At 45.4% G+C, this 12433-nt stretch overlaps 1 protein-coding gene across 1 annotated transcript in view; it reads right to left on the minus strand.

Moving 5' to 3' along the window:
* IGFN1 (immunoglobulin like and fibronectin type III domain containing 1) overlaps nt 1–12433 on the minus strand; it is a 299446-nt gene that overhangs the window by 53845 nt on the left and 233168 nt on the right. The window contains exons 16-19 of the mRNA XM_069633640.1: nt 5966–6139; nt 5103–5231; nt 3136–3438; nt 444–532 (exon numbers count right to left, since the gene is read on the minus strand). Coding sequence (XP_069489741.1) covers nt 444–532; nt 3136–3438; nt 5103–5231; nt 5966–6139 — 695 coding nt within the window. The remainder of the gene's footprint in view (nt 1–443; nt 533–3135; nt 3439–5102; nt 5232–5965; nt 6140–12433) is intronic.

A 12433-nucleotide genomic window follows, 5' to 3' on the forward strand; every position in this document is an offset into this window, starting at 1 on the left:
AGAGAGAGAGAGAGAGAGAGAGAGAGAGAAAGAGAGAGAGAAGAGAGAGAGAGAGAGAGAGAGAGAGTGAGGGAGAGAGAAAGAGAGAGAGAAAGAGAGAGAGAAAGAGAGAGAGAGAGAGAGAGAAAGAGTGAGAGTGAGAGTGAGAGTGAGAGAGAGAGTGAGAGTGAGAGAGAGAGTGAGAGTGAGAGTGAGAGTGAGAGTGAAGAGAGAGTGAGGGCGGGGCATAATTGTATTATTCATGCTCTCAAAAGTATTAGGCCTTCTCTGCATGCGTCAAACAGTACAAGATTACACCAAAGTGACTGGTTTACTATGCAGACAGACCTTCACAAAAGCCTTGAGTGAGGAAACCGATTTAAAGGACACAGAGGTCTTTCATGCATGCATCATGCTGGGTGAGCTTTCATTGGTACCTCAGAGTGGCATTCCTTCATACGTACCTCGAAGGGGATCTGCACTCGGATAGAATTTCCTGACCTCACTGCCATGAAACTTTTCAGACTAGCATTCTTGAGGAATTTTGGTCGCACTGGAAAAAAAGTGAGGACAAAATATTACCTTTTGTAGCTTATTTGTTTATTGTCTTTCAGTTCTCCATGTTCCCTGATCCTATACTCTGAGCTCATGCTCTACACATTTCTCTAATTCAGGTTTTCCAAACAGCGCACTTTGAGAGGCATCTAACACTCATATCAGGAGTTAGGCTAATTCTGACTGGACCGCAGACTAGCACTAAAGAGACCATACAAGTTTGCCGGTCCGGTAACAACGGAGCCGGTAAGCTACCGCACCATTGTTACCGGACTGGCAAACTACGAGTTCTGCTTGCGGGTGCCTTTCAGCACCCGCGAGCAGAACATGTCCGATGCACCGGCACCATTCACAAATGGTGCCGGTGCATCCGGCCTCCCCATTCCTATTGAGTTCAATAGGACTCAAATGGGAATGGGGATTAATTATTTCTGGTGCCTGGGAATGGGCAATTACCGGGTCCGCCGAAGTCGTAATGAGGCCCCATACATTCCTGTTGCTCTATATGAGCACTCAGTCTACCAAAGTGTTAAATCAGGGCTACTGGGGTGGTTCCAGGTGGGCAATGGACAATCCACTTTAAAGCACAAGCTGCCATATCTGGAGACACTTCTAAGTGGTTTTACTTTTGCTAGGAGTGGTGTTACTGCGCACACGCAGCAGGAAAATAACCCCAAGGTGTGAGGCTGGGAGTTCTGCAGAACACAGCTGCTTCTTTATCTAGGCTTTTCTCCCCCATTCAATGTGCGCCATCCACTCTTCATATGTTTTCCAAAACTGGTTTGAGAATGAATAGTAGTGAATGAGAGGCGGTCATCATGTTAAGGGAAGAAGTCTGGACAGGAGATCTGTTCTAAATGAAAACAAACCTGTCCTTCACAGGCTCTTAGACGGAGATCCGTTTGCAGAGCCAATCACACAACAAGGTTTCCTTTGTGCATTCAGAATTCATACAAAGACTCCTAGATTCAAGGGACGTTTTCCTATGGGATTGTGCCATTATAAAACACTTCTAGGAATCAGGCCCCTAATTTCTTCCCTTGTCAACCCAGCAGGAAGGTTCACAATGCATTTGGTCCGATTCCTAAACATGAACCATTGGACAGTAATCACTGAATGGCCCTGGCCATCACAGGGCGAGGATGGCGGAGCACTGCTCCTCCGCAGTCTCCATGGTGACCAGTATGTTTATAGTACTACGTAGTACCACTAGTTTCTGAGCCTAAAAGACAATCTACTGGTGCAACTTGAACAACAAGCAAATCGATACTTTGGGTCAATAACAATAGAAGCTAGGTTGGGCTCTGAAGGTACAGCCCACGCATGTTTTACATTTCTCGGTTATTTTCTTATATAATTATCATTTATCTGAAAATGTCATAAATACTCATGGAGACTTGCGCCAGATACATTTTAATATCAATATTTTAATTGCAAAAAGCATCACAAAATGCCCTTAGTGATGACACGTGTTTCGGCATTTGCCTTTTTCAAATCAGGTCATGTACCATTTTGTAAACTGGTAAGACCAGCCTTTACAAAAGCCAAACTCTTGTTATATACATTATCATTTATCATTTCTGTGTTGTCATCCTTTGTGTATTCTCAACCTTTTTTAATTAAGCGTTACAATGAGCTTTTCAGTGACATCGTGCGCCAAGTATTTTAACAGAGGTATATTTACTCTTCAAGTAAACATATAAACACACCTTTTAACAATTGGGCGGCTCGCTTAGGGATGCGTTTGGAGTTTGGTGAACTCAGGGTACTAAGTCTGGGTGGCAGGCTTCCCAGGCCTGACTCCACCACAAATAGATCACTTAACTTTTCACACTTCCCACTTCCTGTGACTTTGACCATTGCTAACCTAGAAGTCTCTCATTCTTTCTGTGATGTCTCCCTTCCCTTTTTCTAGCTCTCCACAATACTTCTTTTCTGATTACTTGCTTTCTCTTGCATCTATCCTACTCTCAGTCTGCTTGCTCTGAAAGAGATTTCAAAGTCCAAATGTCCACAGGAAGCAGCTTTTACGCTTTAGGGCAACCATGTAAATGGTTTCATGAAAAATAAATAATGGTTTTCAGGTGTGAGACCCCAATTAAGTTATTTAGGTCTTTAAAATTGAGCTGGTGCTCTGGAGTGTAAATCCCCCCAAAAATAGAAAACCAATATGTAAAATATGTTCTGAGTCCCTTCCATCAGATTGTGCAATCTAAGGCGTTTGCATCCTGCTCACACAGCGATATTATCTGGTTTTCCTCCATTATCCTCTCCTAATCCCATCATTCCCCATTACAATGTCCTTCCCTAATTCCTTCCAATTTTTCAATCTGTAAAAACACTCAATGCCTTTTTAATTTTCTACTTGTGCCTTTATTCAACTTCTGTGGGGTTTTAGCGGGAGGCAGTAATTGTACGATTCAGATGGTCACTATGAGACAGAGAGGGAGATCTACAGTGTGAGATTCCTAAAACCACAAAGATAGATTTTGTGCCCACAGGCCATGCATGAAGATGGCCATTAAATCAATCTTGATCAGTCTTATGCATTGAATTCTCGGAATCTAATCCCATTCTACAGCCATGTTTTATGGCACTCACCCGCTGAGGGCATTGCTAACACCTGAGTATTCAACTCATTGGCTTCGCCCAAGCCTCCATCATTGACAGCGATCACGCGCAGGTAGTAAGCATCCTTCGGCCTCAGTCCCTTGATGGTGTAACTGGTCATCCCAATCAGGGAATTGTTGCAACGTGTCCAGTGGAGACTCTCAACGGGGCGCATCTCCACAAAGTAGCCCTTGGCATAGTCTCTATTCTCAGAGGGAGGCTTGACCCAAGACAGGGAAATGCTGGTGTAAGAGGAGTCAGTCACTTTCAGGTCTCTCACTGCAGCTGGTGGTCCTGCAAAAACAATCACAACAAGACAATGGGAGGCATGTTCAGATGGTGAAAATCATACAAAAAGTTAGAGACATAGTGGTACCGTTTAATCCAATATCACAAATTCCTAAAAACTGGCATTGTATTTTAAGGCCAATCCAAAAGCATTTTACCAGATGCCGGTGAGCCTGAGGTCATGTACTGTACTAGGTTCTATAGTGTTAGGAGGCACAGGAGTAACATGGGCATGCCGGGGTTTAGTTTGGGGTTTTAGTTAGAGCAGGGGTGTTCCCCATCAACTAGTGGATGCTGGGATAATGCTATGACTTTTTTAATGGAGGTAGCTTGGTGGAATGCTAAACGCTGTCATTTCAAGGAAAAGCAAATCAGAAGGGCTATGCAGGTGCCAGTTACTGCAGCGTGGGAAGCTGTGGCTACCATTCAGAGGTGCTTGGTGGACTTTGCCCTCAGTAGTGGGTGGTAATGAATGTACCTAATATGAGAAGCTTTTTTCGAGTCACTGATCCTGGGGCTGGGGCGTGTGGTTAGTAAGGAGAGGTTAGCACATCTGCCATCTCTAGCCTCTGTTGACAATGCAAGAATTTACTCTAGATCTATGCCCAGCATAAGGCAAGCAGGAGTTTAATGTGACTTTGTTCAAGGCGGGAATTAAAGCCATCTAAGATACCCGATTTCATCAGCCCCTGTGTATATCAACAAGACATCTAATTTAGTCCCAGTAAAGATTAACACAATTTGCTTTTTGCGGTTGTAATCTGTACAATGCAGATTTATTGAAATGTGCCATACAGATGGCAGACTCATACATCAACACAAGTGAGCAAGGTCATGTGAATCCAACTACAGATTGGACCCTCTCACTCCTGAGTTTCAATAAAGTCAACTTTGATTTTCATTGAAAAATACTGCAATTCTAATTTAATTTCTATACAGCAAGTGTAATGATACACATGGACATTGAGACATAGGATATACAACATAAAAGGTGCATGGCATAGTACATGAGTGGCAAAATCCAAATTGGCAATATTAGGTAGACAAATTTGAGCAATTACAATCTCTATGCATCCTAATGAGGGCAACATGAGAAATAAATACAATAATTGTAAAATAGATGCACTTCCACGTAAGATTGGAGCGCTTCTGCCCTATGGAATGGGAACATACCTCGATAATATGTATTGTGTGACATGCAGCAGCGAGGTTCAAAAGATGTTTGGAGTGGGGAACATTGGAGAGAAAGTTAGAGACACGCATGTGTTTAGTTTGATTGAAGTGGCTCTCCAAGGCCATTAACCTTCAGGTAATTAGGAGTCCAAAGGCCACAATATCAATGACCTTTGAATAATGTGCTCATAGGAAACACAGGGCAATAGTTCACCGGGACATTGAGTCAGCAGAGGGGTAGGATAATTGCAGATTTTAAGGAGGCAGGGAAGAATCCAGTGGAGAGAGTGAGTATTTTAGTAGCTCGGGGAATTGACTGTAAAGGAGTCTTTGGCATTTATTTGAAGCCATAAAGTAAACACCTTGTAGTTACATTATGTATCCGTTCAAAAGTCTTACTAGGCATATATTGGAAACAGAGATACCAAAGGGAGGCAGGAAGTGTACTCGACATGTTCGGTGGTGTTACAAGTGCTATAGAAACTCAATGTACTCACTCATTGGATCTCGAGCAAAAACACTTTCTGACGGGGCACTTGGATCACCTGGCCCGATGTCGCTGACAGTGATCACTCGGAATTCATACTGCAGTCCCTGTCCAAGGTCCGTCACTGTGCACTTACGCTCTGCAAAAAGATGGAATGGGTCAGCATGCCTCACTGCGCAGTGGCCACGGATGGAATATGTGTAGACGATTATCAGGGGTAAATATGGACATATTCATCAAAGGTATATCCCTCGACCCAACATTTTATGTAGTTTGGCTGCATGCACCAATCATCTTACTCATGCTCTGGCCCAGCCCCACATGGACTCTTTACCACAATATCATTAACACCCTATGGGCTTGATAACAGCTGATATCTCATGCCCCCTTTTAACTAGGTGCCCAAGTGCCTAGTGGTGGAAGCATTCCCAACTCTGCAGGCTCATTAAACCCGAGGTTCAAGCAATTCTCTGCATTGCATGATAACAGACAGCTCTTGTCACAGAGATGGAGACTATTTTATTATACTGTGTAGAACTCCTCCCGGCTGGCAATCCGTGCATTAATTGCCCCCCACTCGAATTGCTTCTTCTTGTCTCTACATCCCATTATGGGCTAGCCGTATCCCTATACCCGAATGAATCCATCTCCTGATACCAACACTCATTCCATGCTCCCAAGCTGCCCTCAAATTGACTCTCCGATCCTCCCAGAACTGTCTCCTGCTTTCTCCACTTACCCTCCCAGTGTACTATCACACAGACTACCTAGTCCAGCAGTAACTGGCTTAAAGATGGGGCTTAAGGACCACCTTCAGTCCAGGAGGAAGCCCCAGTGATGCTATTACACCATCATACTAAGTTCTCCTCCAACCTGTTATTGGCTCCTCTGTGACCGCGGTCCAGCTGTGGCTCCCAGACTTGCGCTTCTCGACGTGGAACCCCAGGATGCGGGAGCTGCCCTTGTTATGCGGTGCCATCCATGAGAGAGTGATGGCTTGGCTGTTTATCCCAATGACTGAAGGTGCGGGAGGGGCACCTGGTAAAACTAGCGGAAGGGAAGAAAGAGAGGCAGATGGCAAGAAAACAGTCGAATGAAAGAGAAGCGAACAGAAACAGTAATGAACGGATGAATAATAGATAAGGGAAAATCTAGAACCAGAAAAAAGAAAAGAAAAACAATGTTACTTATGCTAGAGGTACTTTTGCTTGAAGTGGCAACTTCTGAAGCCTATTTTCAGGTTAAAGGACCATATCAATAACAAAAAATCAGTTCACTACAATGACAATTATTTACAAAAACAAACATTCGCATTTGAGTCCCATAGAAAATTCTACGTTCTATATGGCACAACAGCACATTTTTCAGTTTCTAAAATCATTTCTTATTTGCCATTTTGAAATGAAAAAAAAAATCGTACTTTTGACCGAGTAATTGAAGTGTTACGACATCATGTTTGTTGCTTGATAAAAAAAAAAAAAACTACAGGTAATTTATAGGTATAAAATGGGAGGTAGTAATTGACACAACCAAACAGTTACACGGCATTGCAAAGTGTAGAATGGAGTGACACTGCCATGTCAACAGTGGTGATGAAGGACTTTCTTGCAAATATATAGAGAAAATGTATTCCAGGTATCATGATGGCCTCGATGAACACACCGACTCCCATAGACGGTTTGAGTAGTGTTGTGCTCTCACAAAGGGATGTCCCTACTCTCTCTCTCGTGTCTCATGGGCTTTGACCTCCTGAGCCCGGGCTTCCCTAAATCCCAAGGTTGTTACGAGAGATAAGTGAACCCTACAATCTAAGATCTGGCAGGGTAATGGTAGGGCCTAAAGGCAACCACCTTATCTCACTTAATTCCTCTGTGATCTTCTAGGTGGATGGTAACCTGGGGTCCCACAAGAAGAATGATCTTGTACTTCTCGCCCTGATGTAATTTCCTTCCTTTCATCCTACTCGCTCCCTCTTCTCCTCACACTCTACTCCTCTTTCTCTCTTTCTCTCTCTCTCTCTCTCTCTCTCTCTCTCTCTCTCATGTTCTTCCATCTACTGCTAAACTCCCTTGTCGTTTACTACCCTTCCTTTACTGCACTACACTCCCCTCTGCAGTGCTTCCCCTCTCTCTAATCTCCGCTCTACTGCTCTCCACTCTACTAAACGATCCTACTACTGCTCTCTGCTACTCTCCTCTCACTACACTTTACTACACTCTCCTCTGACTACTCTCCACTAAACCCTCTCTACACTCCACTGCTCCTTCGCTCACAATCACCCTCCTTTCACTCTCTTCCTTCTTTGCTGCACTGTCCTTTCACTGCCTGGTCTCTCGGTCTGCCGTTTCCTCTCTTGACCTCACTCGAACAACCCACACTGCCCTCTTCCCTGCTTTCCCTTTTATTCACCTACTCCCCTCCCATTGGCCCTGGTGCATACCTGATTCTCCAGGCCTATCACTTCCTTATTTTGCACAGGGGCAGGGTTACAGACTTGGAAACACAAAGCCCTCTTTAAGACCCAACCCCTTTTTTTAATATGGGTCTTCAGTAACATGCAATGACATCCCGCTACACTCAGGGCCTCATTCCGAGTGGGGCGGTAAGGCATACCGGGCACCGGTAAGAAGAACTGTGCCGGTAATCCCTTACCGCCCTACTACGAGTTCCCTTAGCGGGTCCCTCCTTTAATGCCTGGTCTGATTAGGCGTTATGGACGGGACCCGTTAAGGGAATTACGAGCCAATAACGGTACCGCAATTTGCGGTACATAATTAGCACTTTCCCCCTTCCCATTGAGCCCTATGGGGGCTCAAACGGGAATGGGGAATGGCTTTTTCAATGGGGAGGGGACTTACTGGTCCCGCAAAGGTCAGACTACACCGGTAAGTCACCATTGAACGAGACCGGTGCCAGACACATTATTGGCGGCAGTCATGGCGCAAATAGCGCCATGACTACCACCAATCTCGTAATGAGGCACTCAGTGTCTGTTTCAAAATTCCACCTCCACGTGGGATGAGCGTCTGTATAGCTGGACTGTAGCACGAGAGACTCTGCTAACTTGCTGATCACCGCTGGCTCTCTCGTTGGTGGGTTGTACCTGCCCTCATCTGCCACAAGGACTTCTGTGCTATGCAATCCTGGAGAGGAGAAGAAAGAGAACACAGCCAGAAAGGAGCACGGGAGGTATGGTGCAAGCAAAATGGTCACTCAGTAATTGCATCCGGGCACATGTAGAAGGGACAGAGACTTTGGTGCTTCCAACCCTCCCTGCCTGCCTCTGGGACAGAACAGGCTCTAGGAAGCAGTAAGCACCCTTGTAGGCCTCCTGTCCCAGGTTGAAAAGCGTCTCCATCCCCTATGTCTCTGTCCCTGTCACACAGGTCAACCAGGAAAGTTACCAAGGTTAGGAGCTTCAGATCATGTAGATCCCAGTTTATAGATCTTCAGGGATAGAAATGTATAGATCAGCAGCAGGTCCTGAATCATAGAGCATTTACACAAAACCTTTGAAGTGCCTCTGCCTCCTTCAAAGTATTGTAGAAGTGTAGACTGGTATTAATTCGTTTGGACAGAGCTGCCATTCTACTATGGTCTTACATTTTCCTGCAATTAGTACCCCTCCTGTGCACCCAGGTTACCTAAGGCCTGGCACAAGCTTTTGTTTTTTTGATCCCACCAGCATATGATGCCTCCGGTGGGAGCAAAGGAATCAATTTGGCTGTACACGAGTGTGCCTAGGCTATGTACGGCAAACGAATCTGTAGCGGCTCAGACAACCGTGCACACTTGCTCCTACTGAATGGGGCAGTACAGGGCTGGCAAGAGTAGCATTCAGCATGTTTGGAGGTTGGGGGGGTATTTTAGGATTGTTATATGTCACCTGACCCCACAGCCTTGGGAAAAACCAGGAGACCAGGGGCAGAGGGGAATACTCTATTTGTAGGACCCCCACCTATTCTCGGTTCCCATTGAACAGTCACATACCACAATTGGTAGGAACCTGAGTCCACCCTGTCCAACCCCTGGGAAGGCACATACACCTTATAACCCCTCTATAATGTGATCTGTTTCCAATGCACATGAGATGTAGGGGTAGCTAGTACATATATATTGACCAAAAGCTCCAGCATGGGACCCCTGAAATAACTGCCACCTAAGGCTTGGCACCTGGGTGGTGATTTAGATGTAACATGTAGGATTGCATGTAATCTAGTCTGGTCTCACACTTGTCAGTTCCTGCATAGAAAGCGAAGATAGACTGCAGCTGGAGGGGGCTGCAGAAAGGGAAGATGGAGATGGTTCCTATTGGTCAGACAAGTCAGGTGGCCACTGACATTGGGTTGACTGCCAGCCAAGCTGGAGGGTACATGCCCAAGTTAACACTGATGCCCATTGTTGCATTACCCCAAACCCTCTGATTGGCTGAGGCGACCTGGAGAGAAAGGATGCACATTTTCTGAGGAGACCAGAGTTCATGTGTTTTTAAGAGGGGAAGGTCCTGCTGTTTTTCCTGTTTGCCACGACCTGCAAAGAGGCCAAAGAGAGTCCAGCACTTTGGATGGCAAGACTGCTTTCTGCTCTTTAAGAAGAGTGCTGGTTTTCTCATTCTCCTCTTCAGTAGGAAGTCAGCTGTTAAAAACCCTTCACACCACAGGAGACATATCTACTGAGTAACATATGTGGTTACTCATTATGCGGCCCGCTAGGTATTTTGAACTTCAACTCCCAGGGTCCCTAGCCAGCATCATCAATGGGAGTTGTAGTTCAAAACATCTGGTGGGCCATATACTGAGTAACCACACAAGCAAGAGCAGGTAAAGACTTATTTGTGGGAGAGATCTATCATGTGGAGAGAAATGGTATCTTGTGATAGGGAGGTCCAAGCAACAGAGACTATTTAAGCCATGTCCACAGATTTGTTGTTTCCTGCAGAAGAGGCAGACACAGACATCCAGATGAGTATCGTACCAGGCCTTTTTATGCATTCACATCTTGCAAGGATAACACTTTTATCTTTCTATGCGTACCACTTACACACTAGTTGAGAACAGAGTTCAGTTCAAAGGGCAGGTGACCTGGCAGAAACTAGAGCACATCTTTTGATCGTTATCTGCATGGATGAAATTGCTGACAGTGAAGGAGCTTCTGCCAAAAACAGCACACAGTGAGATGGGGAATGTTTTCTTTTTGTTCATCTTCTATGATGTGTGTCCGTAAATGCTCATGGAGAGTCGCAAAAAGCTTTCACATTTGCTTTCCTAGCATTTTAGCATCACAGAAGTAGTGACATCTCCCCTGCTGACCGGCTCTTTCTTGGAACCGTGCACCTGGCCACCCTCTTTCCCCTGGGCCCAGGTACCCGCTCACTCTGCCGCCCTCCTGCACTGCCTGCTGCCCACCCCTTGCACTGGTGGACTGTATCTGTACCCATACAGCCCCCACCCTTCTTTTCTTCTTTCTGCACTTATCAGACTTTCCCAGTCTGCTGCCATAAACACAGCACGTGCCACTTGCTGGCTGCACTACCACTGTTTATTGCCTCCATTTTCTATTTATTTTTAAATATTATTTATTTATCTGCTCTCCTCTGCGCTGCACTTTCCACTCTCCCCCTTCCATGCACTTTTTCCCTTTTCCCTTTCCCATGCACTTGCACGTTCTCAATGTCACTGGGCCTAGTGAGATCGTTGTTTTTGTGTTCTCCCCTGTTTCCCCTCCCTTGCCTAGTCACGCTCTGAAACCCTTTTGTTCGAGCGCGATACAAATAAAATATCATATCATAACGTAATTACATTTGGGAAGCATCCTTTTAACAAACACATTTTGCTCTTTCAGTGAAAACATGCTTTCACTGCACAAATACATTTTTCGAAATTCATGTGTTGTGTGCGTTTATCTACCAGATGCATCTATATGGTGTGTTCATACACAATGGGCCTCATTACGAGGAGGGCAGCCACGGAATGTACGGAGCCGGTAAGGGACCAGCACCGTACATTCTGGGCCGCCCTATTGCGAGGTCTGCAGCGGGTCCCGCGCTGGAACGCCTGGTCAGACCAGGCGTCCTTAGCGGGACCCGCTAGCCGACCAGGATGCTAACAACGGGCCCGAAATTAACGGGCCCGTTGTTTGCATCCTCCCCATTCCCATTGAGCCCTATGGGGGCTCAAATGGGAATGGGGATGTACCGGGTCCGGGTCCCGAGAATGGGAATTACCGGGCCTGCCAAAGTCGGCATGGCCCGGTAATTCCCTATTCCTGGAACCCGGACCCGGTACCCGGTACCCCGTATGGGGGTAGCCATGCCACTAAAAGCAGCATGGCTACCTCCATACTCGTAATGAGACCCAATGTGTTGGAGAAGATTTTTCCCAAATGTAATAACCTATTTGAAGGCAGACTTCTTTGCTACACAACTGTGTTGGTTATTTGTTCTATTCGTTTTCAACATTAGTAATGTTCTGGTTGCATGTCCCATCCGTTGCACTCTTGCTGAGGCCAATTTCTTGTACTCTTGCAATTTAATTTACACGAAACTCTGTGTAAAATACTCCCACCTCAAAACCTTATCTGGGCCATGGATGAGTATGTAATGGATAGTTTAAAACTCCATTAAACGTGAAGTTGGAGTCAATGTGGCAAATGGTACTATAAGTGGTCAGCGGCAGCAGGGCCCTCGCTCAAGGGTGAGTTATTGTGGGGCCACAGCCTCTTTCAAATGAAGAAGACCACATTTAAAACATTCAGATCCTGACTTTCCAGCCAGTGCAAGTGCTTTTACTAAACAACAATCAAATAGTTGCATTTGCAAATGAAATAGAAACTCACCATACCTTGTCCCTGTAGCGACAATCCAGATCCATATTTCAAATCTTTATGTAGCGCTTCATGCAGTCCTCAACTTCTAAGCACTGTGATTATGATTAGCTCAGTTTGCAGTCATTTTACTGACCTCTTATGCATGTAATGTAACTCGGACCAACCAACATTTAACCATGAGATTAGATATATGCCTCATTATGACTTTGTTTGTGATTTGGCGGTAAATCTACCAAATTGCTGCCAAATCTGTTTACTGCTAGTGCCACCTAGTCCCTTGGGATTACCAAGGGATTACAAGTGGTGGTAGGACGGTGTAAATCCTCATTTTTGAGTCAATAGGACTGCCTGGGGACTTAGGCGTGATTAGCGCCAATGGTAATTACGCCGAAATGTGGCCTTAAAGTGCCACATTTACCTGCAGCATGGTTCGGAGGAAAATCCTCCACTTCAAGGTCAAACCTCTAGTTTGATGGTGCAGTAAAAAAGAAGCTTATTCTGTTACCACCAAAAATA

The sequence above is a fragment of the Ambystoma mexicanum genome, chromosome 13 (genome assembly GCF_040938575.1).
Source record: "Ambystoma mexicanum isolate Mex_15411 chromosome 13, UKY_AmexF1_1, whole genome shotgun sequence".
NCBI classification, from domain to species: domain Eukaryota; kingdom Metazoa; phylum Chordata; class Amphibia; order Caudata; family Ambystomatidae; genus Ambystoma; species Ambystoma mexicanum.